The 20387-nt window shown below is 40.6% G+C and overlaps 2 protein-coding genes and 1 long non-coding RNA gene across 12 annotated transcripts; 1 reads left to right on the top strand and 2 right to left on the bottom strand.

Annotated features, from left to right (window-relative positions):
• Positions 1 to 1852: 1852 nt before the first annotated feature.
• LOC102707646 lies at positions 1853 to 5467 on the bottom strand. Of its 3 annotated transcripts, XR_423144.2 has the most exons (4): positions 5199 to 5467; positions 3810 to 3872; positions 2553 to 2670; positions 1853 to 2476 (listed from the first exon to the last, which is right to left on the bottom strand). It is a non-coding gene; the product is annotated as an uncharacterized LOC102707646 (long non-coding RNA). The 3 variants fall into 3 exon arrangements; XR_005811049.1 differs by having other exon boundaries at positions 1853 to 2670; XR_005811050.1 differs by lacking the exon at positions 5199 to 5467 and adding an exon at positions 4993 to 5188 and having other exon boundaries at positions 1853 to 2670.
• Positions 5468 to 9957: 4490 nt separating this feature from the next.
• LOC102719083 (probable splicing factor 3A subunit 1) lies at positions 9958 to 14658 on the top strand. 8 transcript variants are annotated; one of them, XR_005811205.1, is made up of 4 exons: positions 9958 to 12139; positions 12272 to 12564; positions 12851 to 12902; positions 14028 to 14658. XR_005811205.1 is itself a non-coding variant. In XM_040521483.1 (3 exons), exons 1-2 carry the CDS (start codon positions 10049 to 10051, stop codon positions 12539 to 12541), a joined length of 2361 nt encoding a protein of 786 aa, XP_040377417.1. In that variant the 5' UTR covers positions 9958 to 10048; the 3' UTR covers positions 12542 to 12564; positions 14028 to 14658. The 8 variants fall into 8 exon arrangements, 4 of the variants coding, with proteins under 4 accessions (XP_040377417.1, XP_040377416.1, XP_040377415.1 ...); XR_005811204.1 differs by lacking the exon at positions 14028 to 14658 and adding an exon at positions 13287 to 13992; XR_005811203.1 differs by lacking the exon at positions 14028 to 14658 and adding an exon at positions 13015 to 13279.
• A 4262-nt stretch (positions 14659 to 18920) lies between these two features.
• LOC102707371 (peroxisome biogenesis protein 7) lies at positions 18921 to 20164 on the bottom strand. Its single transcript, XM_006647050.3, has one exon. The coding sequence runs from the start codon at positions 20028 to 20030 to the stop codon at positions 19065 to 19067; it is 966 nt and encodes a 321-aa protein (XP_006647113.2). The 5' UTR covers positions 20031 to 20164; the 3' UTR covers positions 18921 to 19064.
• Between the last annotated feature and the right edge of the window lie 223 nt (positions 20165 to 20387).

The raw sequence follows: 20387 nt of genomic DNA, 5'->3' as shown, positions 1-20387 counted from the left end.
ATAAAAGATTATATGGTTTTTTATAAATACTAATAGTATAAGTGATAAAAATTAACTATTATAAAATTAAAAATATATTCTCAAAGGTAAGACGAAGAGCTTCTATATTTTTTAAAAAATACAAAATTTAATAATTTGAAAAAAAAAGTTCACAGAAAACCTAGAAATAATCTGATAAAAAAAACAGCTTTTATGCACCACCTAAAGTAGGTAGGCAGTGCTGATGCCAAGCCCACTACACTGACAGAAATTAGGGGACATGGGCATCACATGGGATCAGATTCAGCACCTGACACAAGAGTACAATTCATTGGGCTATACAGGGCAGCAATCAGAATGCAATCTTGGAGGCAAAGCACAAGCTGAAAGACAAAAGGAAAAGTATTTCTTTTTTATATAGTAGGGAAAAATGTCCTTTCTTCTATCAATGACCGATCTGCAGACTTTTGTGTATTCTCGAAAAAAGGAAAAAAAAAAGAATGAGAGACCATGTAGAGTAGGAACAGCTGTAACTATGTGTGTTTAGGTTAAGAAAATTTTTGGAAGAAGTGCAATTAGTTTTAATGTTCATCAAAAACATCACATCGAATATTTGAACACATAAATAAAGTATTAAATATATATGAACATTAAAACTAATTACACAATTATGGAGAAAATCGTAAGACGAATCTTTTGAGCCTAATTAGAAAGTGATTAGCCATAAGTGCTACAATAACCAACATGTAGTAATGATGGATTAATTAGACTCAAAAGATTCGTCTCGCGGTTTTCAGCCGGAATCTAAAATTTATTTTATAATTAGACTATGTTTAATACTTCAAATATGTATCTGAAAACTTGATGTGATGTTTTTATAAATTTTTTTTGCAAACTAAACGCCACCTCAGTTTGTTGCGTAACCTATGCCGTACTGTCCTGTCCATCTCTATTTTCTTTGCGGTTTGCAGACTTGAACTCTCTATGAGGTCGAATGGACAGTATATATTTTTCTTTCATGTTATTTCTTACTGGAATATCAAAAGTAGTGTCCAAAATGAAATACGATACCTCTCCATTAATAAATATAAGCTTTGCATTGGTTCAACTTGATACGGTCTAAACATAACGTTTCCGTTGTCAATGTACTATACAATCACACTCTTATCTTTTGCTTATTAGCCGAAATTTAAAACTTCAACCTTAAATTAGAGTTAATTTTAGGCTTTTTAATCATAGTTTATTTTTAACATTTGTTTTTAGATCACAAAGAACATATATATAAATATTTTATTATTTTTTGTTTGAGAACATGTTGTTTCACCTTTTCTCTTAAAAAGCCAAATGATGACCACTTATATTCATATAACAATGAAATGTTTATCTGCCATATACCCTATATATTGCAAGATTAATTGTTAAACAAATGCTACAAAAGTTTAGTAGCAACATGCACAATCAATAGCTAAGCATCGACAAAGAGGGGTACTACAGTTGGAAGAACCCAATTATAGTTGTGCTTACTCATTAAGTTTCCAATCCCCAAGTAGTGTTTAAAACGTGTGGGCTTCATATGAAATAGAACGATTCCCGTGGGAATTACAAAAGAAAACCTAAAAGAATACGAACAAGAACAATACGAAATTGAATATCTAATATAGCAATCAAGAAAGTAAATACCTCGTCTCACAACCTATTGCTGTCCTGTTCAATAGCTTAGCAAGTTACAAAACAAAAATTCCATGTCAGTTGTACCAAAAAGGAAAAGTAGATCTTGGATAAAAGAACAAGTCACCAAACAAAAGTGTGATATTTACGATTGGGCAAAATATAGATAGAATTTAGCAGATAGTAGAAACCACGGCAGAAAGATTATTAACAGCCAGGTATAAATAAGCATTAATAATAAGATACATCGGAACTAAGTTACAAAGGCCTGTGCATGTTAAAAACTAATCTATATAACATGTTAAAAAGTGCTGATCTATGTATAACATACCTGTATATAGTTTCACTTAAGGAAACGATAATATGCTTCAACTCTTAGTCATGCTGTTACAGGTATTTTCAAATAAAGGTCATGAATAAGGAATCTGGTATAAATCAATTTGCAGCATAGTCTCCATCTTCTCCTTCATCTGACTATTATCGTCCTAATATATCACGTACAAATGCACAAAAATGTTTTTGGCATATTCAACAGATATACGCCCGCTTGCAAGCCTCATTAGCTCTCCTGACAGATCAGCAACCTAACATATCGACAGCATAGAAATACCCTCCTCAATAACTTCAAGCAGACAATAAGAAAAGGATATTTAGCAGAACTAAACTTTGGTCAAGTGCATCTGCCCATAAAAGATAGTCAAGTACATTTATCTGTAAGAGTTCAACAGATTTATCACCCAGCTCTAGCCAAGAATCATTGATTTCAAACAAGACTTAATGAAGTGCCAGTCTTGCAAAATCTGCAGATTATTGCAGCATATTTCTGTACCTGACATGGTCATGGCAAACATATTGGATCGGTTGCAAACCTAGAACAGATGTAAAGGAATAACATCGATACTAACACTGAAGGTATAGGTCCTTTTGAGATTTCAGAAGTCGATCCTGCAGTTCTTTATTAACTTTCCAATGTACTGGTTAACCACAACAGCGGGTCCATTTTCCTTGTTACTCTTACTAATCCTGAAACAAATCAATTCAGTTCATAAATGAAGTGTAGCAACAAATAACATTTGCAAAACAGTTTGCGACTTTGGGGCTTCATATAATTTAGTAGCTGAATTGACAATAACAGAAAGTAGCTCAATTTGGTTATGAACTATGAAATGATGATGAAAGAGACATTTGAGATGAGTATGTATAGTTCTCCAATGTTGTCAGGTAAATGGACAGTTTTTACATTTAATGGTAGCTGGGAAAGGTGTTTTTATCACTCGGTTAAATATCCACGCGTTTCTTGCATATCATCTAAATAGTCATCAATTTTGAATTAATTTGACAAGATAGATTAATATGAGATATATCACTCCATAAACATACAAGTTCAAATTCGATTTCTACAAGTTATAAAAAAATAAAAAATTTAACTTTGAATATGGGCATACTAGTTTTTATTTAATTTGTTTCTTTTACAACTTGTAGAAGTCAAATTTGAACTTGCATATTTCTGGATTAATATATCTCATATTAATTCATGTTGTCAATATTATTAATAACTATTTATGCGGCATGCAAGAAAAAAGTGTATATCAAACCGAATGATGAAAATCCATCTCCATGGTAGCTTGCATATGAGTAGCACCAAGTCTGACTTTGATGGTTCATATGCTGCATATACAGCTTTGATCAATTCCTAGAAGTTGAGATCTTGAGACTACAAATAATTCACAATGTGCCACAAGATGAGATGTGTTCATAAAAAATCCTGTTTCTGGCCACCTTTGATTTGGGAGAAAACAAATACTTCATACAGCTTAGTTCATGGAGAGTTCCTGATTGTCTATACAGTGAGATCTACCGGATTTCGTTTTGTGCCATAATGATGTGTTTACACTAAGAATATACTAGAACTTAACTGGTTCATAGGCATCTGAACAGCAATTTTAGTATCACATGAGTTCACGACATACTAATTCACAATTTTTTTTAAAAAAAAAACTAAGGTAATGAATGGCCCAAGGGCCTCTCAGAATCACAATCTCTGCCAAGAAAGCATACATGGATAGTTTACCTTCCTTTATTTGAATTAAGCAATGTGATGCCACTAGCACAGCCTGCTACTACCATTTTTGCTGAAATTATCTGTTTGATTGTAAAATTACCTGTGGACCTGAAAATGACCTTTTTGCTGACTTGCTTTCACAAACCTTTCCTTTTTTATCATTCTACAGCAATATGAAAAGGTGATGAGATAATATCAAATCGTTGCTATTTGTTTACATGAGCAAGAAATATACAGCATGTTACTACCATTACTTCTTTCAGCATGTAAAGGAGAAAAAAAAATGGTTTAGAGTAGCAATCCTGACTGGCTGACTGTATGATACAATAAGCTCAAGATTGAAATATATCTTAAAACAGAGCTAGGAGATACTCCTAGTATCTAGTTCAAGCAACCCCAAGGAGGAAAGTCATGTTACAACAGCTGCAACTTTGCCATAAGTTTACAAGCAATGACAAGCACCGATGCACCTGTATAATGATAAATCCCCTACAACATACGGACTCGTTGATCTGAAAATTTAATTTCATTCAGAACCCGACAATTGGGATAAGATGTATTTGACATGCATCTTGGTCAGGGCTGCACATTGCATGCCAAAGTATGTGCATTTTGCGTTGTATTGTACATATACGCAGAGATCCACCTACTAGCTAGCAAAGTAGAGTTGAGCTAAACTCAAAATAACTATGAACGAGGATTGATGTTTGGTCCAATACAAACATTTTTTTCTTTGGTAGCGTCCACATTGTGTGAGGTTAATTAGTATTCCCTGATTTAGGGAGATAGATGATCATCTATTGGTTGAACATACACGCCTTTTTTGTATATCACTTAAATAGTTGTCAAGAAATTTGAAAGAAAAAATGATAAGATGGATTAATATGAGATATATCATTCCACAAATTTGCATGTTCAAATTAGACATGTAAAACTTATAAAGAAATAAATAAATAAACTAGTATGCGCACATTCATAGTTAAATTTGTTATTTTTGTTACAACATGTACAAGTTAAATTTAAATTTGCATATTTATGGAGTGATAAATCTCGTATTAATCCATCTTTCAAAAAAAAATTAATAACTATTTAGGTGACATGCTAGAAATGAATGGATATACAACGGAGTAAGAAAAATACTTTCCTAATCTTCAGTTGTCAAGACACTCTTCCTACCCTGCGCTAACCAGCACATCGAGCACTCTATAATGATCGACATGGCTATCTCATCAGTAAATTAACTTTAATCACTTGGTATATTACTCAGCAGAAGCGGCAGCCACCTTGGCACGAGTGGTCGCATATGCTTCATGGGGATTTCTCCGAGCACCTGGCACGCACAATGGCACCGGACCAGAACAGAACACACGCACCCAGTTTCCAACACCGATAGCTTCCTTCCTTGGAGGGGAAGGAAATTGCTGGAGAAGAGAACAGGAAGCAAGGCAAGGCAATGGCATGCAAGGCGATCGATGATGTGCGTACGTACCAGCACCACCACAGTGGCGCCCTGTTGCGTGCTTGGTCGCGGAGACCTCCTCCTGGGGGGCAACGGGAACGGGAGGACCGGACGAGAGACGAAACTAGGCAACTCCCTCCGGAGCCAACCGTCCCCGCCGGCCACGCCGCCTCCGTCCACCAGCTGCCGTCCTCGGCCGGTGAGAGGATCTAGGTAGCTGCGCCGCCACCAGCTAGGTCATGGTTTTCGCCGCGGGTGTTTCGTCGGCGGGGAACAAAGCCATTAGCCTCTCGGTGGTATTTTACCAGGAAAATTGCTAAGTGTGTTGTTATAATTTTTTAAATAGATATATATCATTTTGATCCTAATGTCATTTGTAAATTTTCAAATCACTAACCATTATAACATTATAATAGTGAGGTGCCCTTACTCGAGTTTTGGGTTCTGTTCACCTCTGAAGATATCAATGACATATCTCTAACTTTGTAAAATTACAATGACATGATTATAAATTTTCCTTTTTTAGTTTGGCCATACATCCCCTCACTACTTTTGTTTTTGGTTGTATCCTAAATCAAACATCTTTAAATTTGATCGATTTTAGAAGCAAAAACATATACTTACATCAAAAAAGCCTCGTGCGGCTGTTCCGGTTACTTATCCAGATTCCCTCGTTTTCCATGCGTATACTTACTGAACTGTTAAACGGTGTGTATTTGTGAAAAAAATTTACAGAAAAGTTGTTTTAAAATATCATATTAATATATTTTTAATTTTTATAATTAATAATTAATTGACATGTACTAATCTATTACTCCCTCCCATTTTTTATATCACATTGGTTAGTTCAAACGTCATATATTTAAACATGGAGGGACTACTACGTTTTTCATGCCAGATAACTTATCAAAAACAAACCCAAACCAACGCGGCCATAGTCTCGCTAAACCTGTCATTATATTTTTATAATATATTTATTTTATGCTATAAATATTGTTTTATTTTCTATAAATTTGATCAAAGTTATATATGTTTGGTTTACGATAGATCAAATGACATAATAGAAAACGGAGAAAGCAAGAACAAACTCATTTTAGTTCAGGAGAAAATAGAATAAATGGAGCGAACATCCCTCAATTGATAATGGCATTCTATTGAATCACATCTAAGCAATGATATTTTAGCAAAAGCCACATTTTAGGGCTTCATAATTCTAAATATCTTGAGACGGGCAGACGGGTCAGCAAAAAGGTTTTTTGCTGGAGTGCGATTAGGATTTAGAGTGTGGTGGTGGCGGCTAGTGGGTGGATTTTGGCTCGTTATGACTCGACTCATTTGGACTTGTTGTCTTAATAGGTCATCTCATACCTATCTCTAATGAGTTAAAAACCACGTTTTAACTTATACATCATATTTAACTAATATATTTATGCTTAATAATTTTAAAGAAAACATACTGTGAAATTTACTCTCTTTTATAAATGAGTACAAATACAAACGATTTTATACGTTTTGCCACTTACATTAACTTCATGTTACCAACCATCCGCTAATTATAGTGCATGATTAGTATGTGATTTTTAGAAGTAGTTTTCACACATTTTACTTAATAGCTGCACACAAAATTTGGGACGGAGGGAGTACTCCACAAGGAGTCTTCTAATATACCACCATCTAAAAGTGAGTCACTGACATATAAATACATAAAAGCAAATTTTATAATAGCGATGTACTATGCCATTTATAATTTTATTTATATAAACAACTCATACGATGTATCATCTCTATACTACATCTAGTCTTAGGATGAAGAGTGACTTATTTTCTCTTCTATCTCACCATAGTACTTGCAATAAAGATACGAGATTTATATATCAATCGCTTAGAGCATCATCAATGTATATGGACAACTTGGTCCATATAGATGGGACCCACATATGTGATCTTTTACTATTTCAATTTACACAATATATACAGATAGTAATAGACATAAGATAGGACCCATAAATCCTATCTAATAATTCCAGCTCCCTCTCACAAGAGAGAAGAGAGAGAAGAGAAATAATATATTTTAATCCATATGGGTAATCCTTATAGCTAAAGGTAGCTTATCCTATTTCACTCCCTAATGCCCCCTTCCACAATAATAAAGTAGTCTATATAGAACTGACAATGAATTTCTTTAAGTCTTCATCTAAACTAATATCATCATCATCTTCGACTCTTCCTTTACCATTGCGTTGTTTCTTAGCTTTTTTCCCTATAGGACGTTCCTTTTCTCCTACACCTGAGATGTCAGTTGCCTCGACTTCATCATCCAAACTCCTTTTATTTGGTTTTTCAAATTCTTCCAAAACTGCATGCCACTTGGGTTCATCTCAAAGAATCTTCCAGCACTACTCAACTATGAATGGGCCTTCCTTAGGATAGTCATCCAAATTAAATTGCTTAACCATGTCTCTTAGCTGGTCATCCGAATATCCGCTAAGATAAATTGAGGTAGCCTTCATCCAACATGCATAAAAGAATCCCACCCATCTCTTATTTTTTTGCCAGCGATCTTTGAGATGTTTCACCTCTCCTTTTTGGTCTGTAGGTATAGTTTTATTGTACAATTCATGTACATCACCCCAGTAGCTTTCATTTTTCTTGCAATTCCCATTGATTGGCCATTCGAGTGAAACAGCCCTGCACTGACCTGAGTTTAGCACACATGATTAGTTGTAGGTTCATACATTGTAAAGGTACAAAAAGAAAGTGAGTGATACGATTTTACTTACTAGCCTCTCATCCTCATCTGGATCATACCAGACGCTTTGCAGTCCTAACATTATGTTCTTCATCTAAGTTGATGATAGTTTTGCCTTTCGATCTAATTTTAGCATTATGGTTTCCTGAGCTATTTTATGGTGGTGCTAATTGAGATTCCTTTTCCGTAGGTGGCCATGGTGCCGAAACATTAGGAATGAATGGTTGTCTAGTTTGTAGAAAGTTCATAAAATCACCAGGTGGATAATAATCCATACCACTGGAAAATCAAGCAACCCATATCATTACTTCTAATAAACTAACATATCTAGTGAACTACCTGTTTCTGAACATAATACTATGACAACTAGTGCAACAAGAGAATTACATATAAAAAAAAACTTACCAATTTGTGGAGGTGTGGTTGTTGAAGATGTGGCTTGTGGCGAAAGTCTAGGCCACCATACAAGGCATGCCATTCGGCCATTAGTTTAAAGAAGTCATCCTATTTTTTAATGACGTAGTCATACAGATGCACATGAATAACTAATATACGGTAAATTAAAGATTAATTGATAACAATACTTCTTATTAGTAGATAGCAGTCAGTAGCACCTTAATATAATCTATTAATCCCACAAACACCAATTAAACAAGGCAGCAAAAAGACAGGCAACAAGCATGTCAACAACACGCAAGAGCAAGCCAACAGGGTAGGCAGCAAGCAAGAGGCACCGACGGCTAGCAGTTAGCATTGCACAGGCATTGCGGCGCCTGCGCTGAGCGCTTGAGCGTCAATCGACATTGCCACAGGGGGTTTTGCACAACCAACATAGGGCTACGGTAAGTACAAGAACCAGGAGCAAAATCGATTACCTGCTTGATCTCCGGTACTAGGAATCGTAGAACCATCATCAAGAAATGTAGGAACAAGAGTAGGCACTTGATTCGCAACAGTAAACGTGGATCCAATATGATACAAAGGAGCATATCCAATTTGATGTGGTGGCGGGGCCATCTCTCGCTTGGTTCGGTGGCTCATCACCACAAGCAACAAATGGATTTTAGATCTTTGAATCACACCCCTAGCTATGAATCATACGAATATAAATAGAGCGGAGGAAGAAAAATAAGAAGAGAAACAAACCTTGGTTCCATGGGCTTTAGAAATAAATCGGAAGAGTCGAGGACGGGAGCAGCTAGATTGAGTAAGGATTTTCGCGCGCGGTGGACGCAGGAGAAAAGGGAGTATCCACACGTAGCAGACGGGGGAGAAGAAGGATTCGGCGCACGCAACAAATTTGATTATAAGTGAAATCGCTAGCAGAAGGCGAGGAAGCCGATGATTTAGCTCATCCTCATTAATACAATCGCAATATTTTTGCATTCTAAATTGAGAACAATACCCCCAGTCCCTTCTACAAATTCATCGTGTGTGCGAGATGAGCGACATGAGAGTTGTCGACTCGATTTTTTTTACACTTTTTCTTTCCTTCATATATAATACATGCTGATATGTATAACCAAATAGCTAGCTGACTCAACCTGGTTATGAACGCCCGAAAGACCACTTTAGATACATATTGTGGATGTTCTTACAGTAAGACGACGGTATAGTAGTTTGCACGGGGCATTAGGGCATGTTCAACGGTAGAGCCCATTGTGGGCTCTATCTCATGCCACGTCAGCAATAAGAATCTATTTTATAATGATACGTACAAAGGTAGAGTTAGGTGTGGTTTCTTTATTAATACAATAAAATATTTTTTACTACGCTAGTTTCCTTTTTATACATTCTTATGCTGAAAAGTTTCCTTTCATACATGCTGAGAGTCAACTCTAAGCCGTTGCCATGCATGACAATAACTTTTCTCTCTTTTTTTTCACGTCAACAAATTTACTTATATAATGATTAAGAGAGTTAGCTAATTTAGACAGTTCGGAGTACTGTTACCGTACTCGCTGGAGTACCGACTATACCCCGTCACTGTCCCAGTGAGAAGACCGAACCCAGCCGATCCCCGGAACGCACCGGACCAGAATAGGAGGAGACGTCATCGATTTCAATCCTCCCCGATCTAAACCCGCGCCTCCTCCGCCGCCGAAACCCTAATCCCCCCGCCTCCGCCGCCATGGGGGCCGCCATCCTGCCGCTCCCGGCGCCGGACGGCGACTCCCAGCCCCAGCCCCAGGCGCAGCCGCCTCCCCCTCCTCCTCCCGGCGCGAAGCCCGACCCCCCGCCCACGGTGGCCACCCACACCCGCACCATCGGCATCATCCACCCTCCCCCCGACATCAGGGTCATCATCGAGAAGACGGCCACCTTCGTCTCCAAGAACGGCCCGGAGTTCGAGCGCCGCATCATCTCGCACAACGCTGGCAACGCCAAGTTCAACTTCCTCCAGCCCTCCGACCCCTACCACGCCTACTACCAGCACCGCGTCTCCGAGCTCGCCGCCCAGCCCCCCGCCGCCGACGCCGCCGCCGCCGCCGGCGGCGGCCCCGAGCCCGACGAATCCGGGGCGCCGGCACCCGCCGCCGACTCCGCCGATGGCGCCGAGGCGAAGGAGGACCACTCTGCCCCCTTCCGTGTCCCGCCGCCCACCAAGGTGCTGGTGCCTCCCAAGGCGGAGCTGTACACGGTGCATCTGCCCGAGGGGATCACCGGGGAGGAGCTGGACATCATCAAGCTGACCGCGCAGTTCGTGGCGCGCAACGGGAAGAGCTTCCTGACGAGCCTCGCGCAGCGCGAGAACACCAACCCTCAGTTCCACTTCATCCGTCCCACCCACAGCATGTTCACGTTCTTCACCAAGCTCACGGACACTTACTCGAGGGTGCTGAATCCGGTCGAGGGCATGCCCGTGCTACTGAAGGAGCTACGAGATGGGTCAAAGGACCTGACCACCGTGTTGGAGCGGTGCTTGAACCGCCTGGAGTGGGACAGGTCACAGGAGCAGGCGAGGCAGCAGGCCGAGGATGAAATCGAACAGGAGAGGATGCAGATGCAGATGATCGATTGGCATGACTTTGTTGTTGTCGAGACAATTGAGTTTGCAGATGATGAGAGCGAGGGGCTTCCTGTGCCACTTACGCTGGAGGAGTTGAAGCGTCGGAAGAGGATTGAGGACCTGGGAGAGGAGGAAGCAACCATTGAATTGGCTGAGCCAACGAAGGATGTTGAGATGGATATGGACGAGGAGGAGATGCAACTTGTTGAGGAAGGAATGCGCGCAGCGAGGCTCGAGGGAAATGAAGGAGATGCTCAAGTTAAGCTTGCTGGTGATGAGGAGCCTCCTATGAGAATTGTCAAGAACTATAAGAGGCCTGAGGAGAGAATCCCTGCGGAGAGGGACCCAACAAAATTCGTTGTCTCACCAATAACTGGGGAGCTCATTCCAATTAGTGAGATGGAGGAGCACATGCGCATCTCGCTTATTGATCCAAAATATAAGGAGCAGAAAGAGCGGATGTTGGCAAAAATCAAGGAGACAACACTTGCTCCTGATGATGAAATCTCCAGGAACATTGTGGGTCTTGCCCGTACCAGGCCAGATATCTTTGGAACAACAGAGGAAGAGGTCTCTAATGCTGTTAAGGCAGAAATTGAGAAGAAAAAGGATGAACAGCCAAAGCAGGTTATTTGGGATGGCCATTCTGGTAGCATTGGTCGTACTGCCACACAGGCTCTGTCTATGGGTGGCGAGGAACATGTTGATGCTTCGAATGTTCCTGGTCCAGCTCCACTCCCCCGGCCTCCCATGCCATTGCTTAGACCTCCTCAACCCCTTCCTCTGGTTAATGTTCCACGCTTTCAACCTAATGCAATGCCATATCCTGCCCCACATCCACAACCTCATCTCATGCAAGGGGTTCCACATATGATGTCTACCATGCATCCGCCACCACCACCGCCAATACCAGGTCAGCCACAAATGATTAGGATGCCAGGTTCAATGGGTCATATGCCACCCAATATACCTCCGCCTCCACCAGGCCAAAATCCCTTCATGCCTGGCCCACCACGTCCATACTCTATGCCTCCACCGCCACACATGCCAACCATGGTCAACCCCATTGGGATTCCTCAGGGTCAACCACCTTTGCCTCCACAACCACCTGCTGAGGAGCAGCCTCCTCAACCTGATGAACCAGAACCTAAAAGGCTGAGAACAGATGATGCTTCTCTTGTACCAGCAGAACAGTTCCTTGCCCAGCACCCGGTAATAGCTCTTCAGATATTTCAACTCCACTTTCCTGTTTTCTACTACACATTCTTGTCAATCTTGTTCTTGTGATATGCGTACATTGCATTTCAAAAATTTCCATGTGTTAATTTCTTCTTTTTCCTGCAGGGCCCTGCTCACATATCAGTGTCTGTACCCAACCTTGATGAAGGAAACCTGCGAGGCCAAGTGTTGGAGATCGATGTCCAATCACTCTCAGACACAGTTGGCAGTCTGAAGGAGCAGATTGCTGGAGAGTTGCAGCTCCCTGCTAATAAGCAGAAGTTGAGCGTGAGGACTAGTTTCCTCAAGGACAATCTTACTCTTGCTTACTACAATATTGGCCCTGGAGTGGTGATCAATTTAACACTAAGGGAGCGTGGTGGGAGAAAGAAATGAGCTTTCTTGTATCGCACTGGCAGGTTAATGCTTGCAACCGAACTTCAGCAGCCATAAAGGAGAATATTTTTGTTGGTTGCTGCCTATTTATTTCTATGTTCTCATGTTATGTTCAAATGTGGTCAAGCACTGTTACGTGCACTATTTGAATGTCAAACATACATATCTCTTTAGGGCCATCTGTTACTTAAAATACCTTAGCTTCTGTTGTTTTTCTGTTGTGAAATGTGCTTTGTCTTGAAAGTACTCTGCTTACTTGCCATATTATGAGATGTTCACTTATGCGAATGCTTGCATGTTATTGTATAGATTTTTCTGTACTGCATGGGTGAAGGCACTTCTTCAAGGGCTTATTATAAAGGTCTGGTCAAGATGATGATTGTTTCTTTATATGTATTCCTGTACCATTATTGGTTACATTAGACTTGTTGATGATGCTTCTGATGTTGAAAATTTTCCTTTTGACAGAACAGCATGAATATTTAATGAAATAGGAAATGCTTTTAGTTGGAGGCTTCATTCTGTATTTGCTCTACCTGCATTGGTCTAATGCCTTAAGTTTTATACAAGGAGCTGCAGAACAGATTGTTGTATGCTAACCAAAATTTCAGAAGTCGTTGGCATGCCAGTTATGGTGTTATGTGGTGCTTTTTTTTTGTTCACTTGCACATACTTTAAGTTTTTTGTTAAGAGGTATTTACCATTCCCATGCTATTTCTGTTGAGCTTTTCTTTTTCATTTGCAGTTCCGAGTGCTGCTGATGCAGAACATGACATGGAAAGATATGTTTTTGTTTTCTTGTATGACAATAGTTATATATATTTTTATTCTTCAGAAAAAAAAGGTTACGAACAATGGTTGAGCTGCTTTGTTCATGCTTTCAGAAATTCGGCAGGAGAGAGGGATTCAGACATTTGTTAATATGCTCTTGATGTTGTTTCTTGTTCTGCTATTTTTAGTTTGAACTCATTAAGCTCAGCAGACTGTTGCTGCCTGTTCATGTTCTGCCATGTTGGTTTGCATGATCCTGCAAATACATATTGTTTTTGGACATTATCACCGAACTTATATTACTTGAAAGTATTGGTGGTGAATTTGCACATTTTGTGCAATGAAATTAAAGCATGTTCTGTGCATCAGATAAATAATGAAGGGAAGTAGTTTTTTTTTGGGTGTACATCAGGCTAGCTTGTATGCTCTACCATTTTCTTTTAGGAAACTTATGTATATTCTCACCAGCTGTTTTTTTCTTAACATTTTCTGGGACTTATTGTTGAGAATGTTTGATAGCGGAGTAAACGGTGGGCATGTAGGCATTATACTTGACCACGATTCCTTTCCTTTATTCACACTACTGGTGCAACTGGACCAACTCTGTCTCTATAGGTCAAATTCTTGACTGTTAGTCTCAGTCCAGGAGCGAGTATTCTTGTTTGAATTTTTTCCAGACACCTCGATTACTTGATACATGTGTTTTCTTTTTTAGATGCTGTTTTTGGCCCCAAAGATGACTGGAGGATTCTATGATCCAACAATGTAGCCACCTAGCCGGTCACCTTATCTTTAGTCCTTTAGGAGACCACGGGTTAAGTGCATTAGGAGGCATGGTGCGTGAAGCCTGCCCTACAGAAGACCTGGTGATGGTAGGAACTGCAGGGCGAGAGAATTTTGGTGTATGCATGGGAGGTAGCCATGTATATTATCTAACTACCAATTACAGCAAAATACGTTATACATGTATGATCGTCTGCATATTACATAAGGTTCAAGCACCTATATTCTATATATGCTTATATTGAAGCATCATCTATGTATATATTGGTAGTTGAAGGCTACAGGATATAAACCATTGTCTTCAGTGCTTTTTTCATGTAGAAATGCAAAGCACAATCTGTTCCAAGTTGCATCTTGTTTTCCTTAACAAATGCAGTCCAGCCTGTATGTTGTTAGTTCATCTTATGTTTCTGCTAATGGAGTCATGGAAGTATTTACTGGTATGTTTTGACGATGTGTTAACTCTTACCTGGTAAGAGCACCAAGATGAGCTGGGAACACTGCTGTATGTTGAGTATGACTATATCTGTTATTTTTAGTAATGCTAACCTTTGGTAATGAGCCATGTAATGTATGCATATGTTTGATACTCTCTTGTGCTGATGAATGAATCTGCATATATGGATACAAGTGTAATCTGTAATGACGATATATGTTTCTGTGAGTGCTGACCTTTTCACCTGTTAATGGCAGTGTGAAGACCATACTAAGGGATGAAAACGGCAAGGAAACCGACGGAAACCATCTCTACCGTTTTCATTTCTATAATTTTTTTTGGAACCGGAATTAGAAACCCCGGATATGAAAACAGTATCGGGCACTATCGAAAACAAAAATAAAGCAAATACGGAGCAGAACGAATACGGTATCGAAAATTTATTGGGTATTGAAAATTTATCGGGTATCGAAAATTTATCGGGGTATCCAGATCTTTCTTTTAAAAAAAAAAACGGAATGAGCAGTAGAGGGTGACGACCGGCGAGGAACGAGCACCGTGGCGTGGCGTCGACGGCCACTGCTGGAGGCGGCGTCAGGGGCTGCCGAGGCTGGAAGGGGCAGCGATTCCGGGGAGGGACTGGACGGCGGCCGCATCGGTAGACTCGGCACGAACGTACGCTGCTGCACGCACGGGCAACGCTCAGCTCAGGCAGTGCTGCACGCACAGGCAACACTCAGTGCTAGCTTTGGGCCTGCCTGACCGGTTGGGCCATTGGGCCAAATTTTGCTGAAGCTACTGTTTAAAAATCCAGAAAAAAATCCAAAAAGTTTCGGACCGATTCCGTGTTCCGCTGGACAGTACTTTTGACCGATTCCGTGTTCCGACGATACTTTTACTGTATCCGTTTTCATTTCTGAAAAAATATTCTAATTCCGATACCGTTTCCAAAGAATTCCAAAAAATTCTGACCGATTAGTTCCATTTCCGAAAACAGGTCCAAATTCCAAAAAATTTCGGATCCATTTTCAACCCCTCGTGCTTGTCATCTTCCATTAGCAAACATGTAACGGTCAATTATATATCATCGTAGCAGTTAAGCCTGGTTCTGTGTGCTGATAGTTCTTGCTAGCACCAATATAAATGACAGGAAAAAGCATTGCTACGCATAAACTAAGTGTTGGACAATCAACAGACGCTATACAACATATGCACCAAAATAATCAATAGATTTAATTGCTTCAAACTTAGGGGACCGTTGACAAGCAAATAAAAAATTCATCACATTTTCTTTGGGCTTTTCGTAAGGTGGCAGCTCATTCGTGCTGGCCGGATTAGGAGACCCTAAAATGGAATCAGTTTGAGACCCAACTTATTATTAGAAAAAATGGCTACAATTTAGATTGTCACAAAAAAATACCAACTTTTGTTTTGTGAATTTGTTTCCATTAAAAACAGTTGAATATTCATCAATACTCATTAAAACTGCAACTTTCTAGTCTTAAAGGCAGTACAAATCTAAGGAAGCAAACTGCAAAATTGTAATTGCGCCGCAGCAGCGAGGTCGGTTGAAGGATGATCTTACCATACCCGACTTTGGCGTCATAACAAATAGCTTCAGTACTGGAAAAAAATCATTTCTTTTATGTCGCTTTGTGTCTTAGTAGCTGAAATCAAATCTGATTTTTGAAATAGAATCAAGTTAGCACAGGAATTCATTTGAAGAGGCATAAATGTAAGCTAATTTTCTTAGATTCAGGAGAGTTAAGCCAGGCAGATTCACAGCACCATCAATGAGGCATACAAACACATGTACAATAACTGATTAACAAACAAATAACTGGGCAACAATCCTGCACCAATAACAGTGCAAGCTTATATATTGATAACTTAGATGGGTGACCAAATTCAAGACATCACCACAATGCAGAGAAGATATCGGAAAGTGGCCTGCTCAGGACCATCCAAACATGGCTAGATGGCCTTGCTAGATTCCTAACGTCTGGTCAATATAACAGGACAAACTCATCTGTGAACCATGGACGCAAGCACACCAGGAGGTAGGTAGACAATTGCAACGGAAGAATATAAACAGATAGAAGCAGTGAAAAATTAACATCCGTTCAAACTTCAGAGTCCAAATTCCAAAGGTATTACAAACAGAAACATGGTGAAGGAGTACATCTTTGAGCTGAGAAAGCTGACATCAAACAGCTAACTTCAGGGCATAATTATGTAAAATCTTCTCAAGTATCCACCATTCATAATTGCGGGATAATTTAAGTCTCGGAGAACAAAAGCATCAGATTTACAAATCCATACTTTCTAAATTAGTTGAGAGTTAATATGGATAGGAGACATTTACCCAGCCTACTATAACACATTATTGACATTAGTTTTTATGAAGTACCAACTATTATCTTGAAATCATATAAAACTCACTTATTTTTTTACACCACGCATCAAACACTTCCATATTATATGATGGGACTATATCTCAAATTAGTATATACAAATTGCAGGTCTAAAGAGTATTCACATTCAATCTAAAAGTTGCATATATATAATCATATCAACAATTGATTAGTGAATACAACATACACACATATTCAACTGATGCAATACTAATAAAATAAAATACATCACACATCTACAAAACTTTTCTTTTTAATGAATATATACAAGAGATCAGAGACATCTCAAACAGGTCCCAAATGTGTGCCATGCTATTATGCCACTGAGAGTAAATATGCCAAAAAAATAATAAATAAGGAATATTTATAAATCGATCAGCCATAAACCAAGTTGACTATGAAGCAGAAAAGACAATATAAATATATAAGCTAAAGTGAAAAGGTGTGATTGACAATGCTAACAGCCCCATCACAAAAACGATGCGTTGGAGAAACATCATGCTCAAAATGTAGCAACTGAAACAAGATAGTATATTTTGGATTCAACGGGCTTGTCAATTGTAAAATTGCTGTTACATTGTTGTGATCGTGTGAAGTAAATAGTATGATTTGTTTAGCCAGTAATAAATGATAGATTTTTAGTATTGTGTCAAGGGAAAATAGTGGTGTCACTTATGACTTAAGAGATCACCAGAAGAGGAAATAGAATAAACAATACACTAGAGACATCACATGGCTAGTATTGGTTATTGAACATGAAATAGCCAGATGGTAAGAATTCCTCACACAGATAATGTCTCTTGGAACTTTAAAGTTTTGATCAACACTAATAAAATTTACTAAGTAGATGAATAATCATGTAACTAGTAAAGTTAGCACATATCGTGTAAAATTTAACTTTCGAACCCAAGTCATAACCGAGTACAATCGAGATAATCTATTGAGGTCAGAAATTTACAGAAGAGAGTCAATATAATAGTGTTTGTATAATTCATGTAGCAGTAACAAACTGATGCAACCAAGAATACCAAATCAAGCAACTTGTGTCACAGACATGTTGTGCTAAATTTAACACTTCCCTTATTCCGACAATATTTATGTTGAGATAAGATGGAAGTGGCAAGTCTTGTATTACGTTCCGCAACCCATACACACGTCACCACGCGCATGCTTAAAAGTGTATATAAAGCACCCGAACACATTACATGATTACATCCTAATCATGATAAATCTGAACTCTAAACTGAATCATCTCATTAATTGTTCGAATACAAGACATATTGCTACATACACAGTGTTCAATTATTTAACTCCTGTTACTCCCTCTGGTAACAAAAAGCATGCCATATTGGACGTCTCAAGTCAAACTTTTTCGAATTATTCATTCCTCTCAAGTACACCGCTACAATTATTCAATCTCTTTTACTGCAGTTATTTAATAGGGTTATGTATTTGTTGACACATATACCTCTATCAAATCACACACTACAAATATTAAACCTCTTTTACTGCACTAAATTAGGTTCAGGAGTGCAAATGTTGCAATAGCTACAATGTTGGTTTTATTAGCATAGAAACATTGTGAAAGTTAGCAAAATTGACAAACACTGTGATACAGAGGGAGTAGATGAACTCTACTTATATGTTCTCAATATGTTAATAACGGCACATGTCACCATTTAAAAATTACAGTAGCGCATATGGAATATTGGCATGGCTGCTAGATTATGTCACTATCTAAAGAAGGCCTACGAGGCTATTGGTGCAAGGCAATAAGAAGTATGAGAGGAGTTGTATCAATTGCAAACAGAACTGCATAGGTTGTAGGTTTTAATGTGCTTTGCATAGCTCCTTATGTCATAGACGACATACGTAGCCCTATGCACTATTGGGGATATAAAACTCCCACTCATTTTCCATATACTAGCAACACAAATGACAGTGTTAAGTGAAGAACTTAACAACTAGTAGGTGCTTTAGACAACAATGGGATCTTTATTGCAATTTCTTCAACTCATAAGGAGTTAATCCACATGTATTAGTAGTATGACCAATGCAAAACGCAACAGAAATAATCCAATACCAAAAGGCGTTCCGTGTTTCCCCAAATGCAATTTTGTTACATTGCTCTAGGATCAGACCCAAATGGCCACACATAGATCATCTCATCCCATCCGGTGCTCGCGAGCAACCCTTCGACGAGCACGCTCATGTCGATCCCTGCAACGAATTCAGTGTGATGGCCATACCTCGCGAGCAGCGCGTCCTCCTTCCGGTAGTCCCACATGCACACCGTCATGTCGTAGGAGCAGGACATGATCATGCCCTGGCGGTGCGGCGAGAACCGGACGCGCTTGACGGCGTAGCCATGGCCGGCGAGCTGCGCGAGCGGCGCCCGCGGCGCGCGGACGTCCCACACGCGGATCGACTTGTCGACGGAGCCGGTGGCGAGGATGGACGGGTCGTACTTGTCCCAATCGAGGGAGAGCACCTCGTGGTCGTGCGCCGGGATGACGAGGGTGGGCGCCGGCTCGCGCACGTCCCAGACGCGCGCGGTGCGGTCGCCGGAGGCGGAGGCGAAGACGTCCGGGTGGCGCGCGGACCAGGCGGCGGCGTAGACGCAGTACTCGTGGCCGCGGAAGGTGCGGACGGAGGCCGGGCGGTCCGGGGACCAGAGCTTGAGCGTGTCGTCCCAGGAGGCCGAGAGGAAGGCGTCGCGGCGGACGGGGTTCCAGTCGACGCCGTGCACCTCCCGCGCGTGCTCCCGGAGGAGGCGGACGGGGTTCTGCGCGGGGGGGAGCGCGACGTCGAACAGGCGGACGGAGCCGTCCCCCGACGCGGCGGCGCACAGGGACTCGTGCGACTCCGACCAGGCGCAGTCAAAAAGCGCGTCGGAGGTGGGGAAGGCGAAGAGCGGCGCCGGCGCCGGAGCGGGCCCGGCGGCGGCGGCCGAGAGATCGAGGACGAGGAGGTGGCCGTTTCCCACAAGTCCGAAGTGCTGGGAGGCCGCCGCGAGGAGGCGGTGCTCGTGGAACGGGCTGAACCGGACGGAGAAGCCCGGCGCCGGCGCCTTGAACGCCGGCATCGTCGTCGGCGGCGAGGCGGATCGGCAGTGGTGAACGGATCCGGACGGACGGGTGACTTGGGAAGACTTGCTCTTCCACTCTCTCTTTATCTTTCTCTCTCTTTTTTTTTTGTCTTTTCCTTCTACCTTTTTATTTTTCCTGTATTAACTATTGTATTCTGTTTACGATTACTAATACTTATTTAGTGTCGGGTTATACCTATACTAATACCTATACTAATATAAGAAATATTGACTTTGCCAATTTTTTGGTCAGTCACGTCCCATAGCTAGCCTGGAGCACGCGGCCCAAGCGCAGGGGTGTGGCAGCGGCCCATGCGGTTGTCCGTTGACGGCCCAAAGCCAGCCTCGAGCGTG

This window comes from Oryza brachyantha, chromosome 2, assembly GCF_000231095.2.
Source record: "Oryza brachyantha chromosome 2, ObraRS2, whole genome shotgun sequence".
Lineage (NCBI taxonomy): Eukaryota > Viridiplantae > Streptophyta > Magnoliopsida > Poales > Poaceae > Oryza > Oryza brachyantha.
The sequence above is the reverse complement of the archived record's forward strand: the minus strand, read 5'-3'. Positions and strand labels throughout refer to the sequence as shown.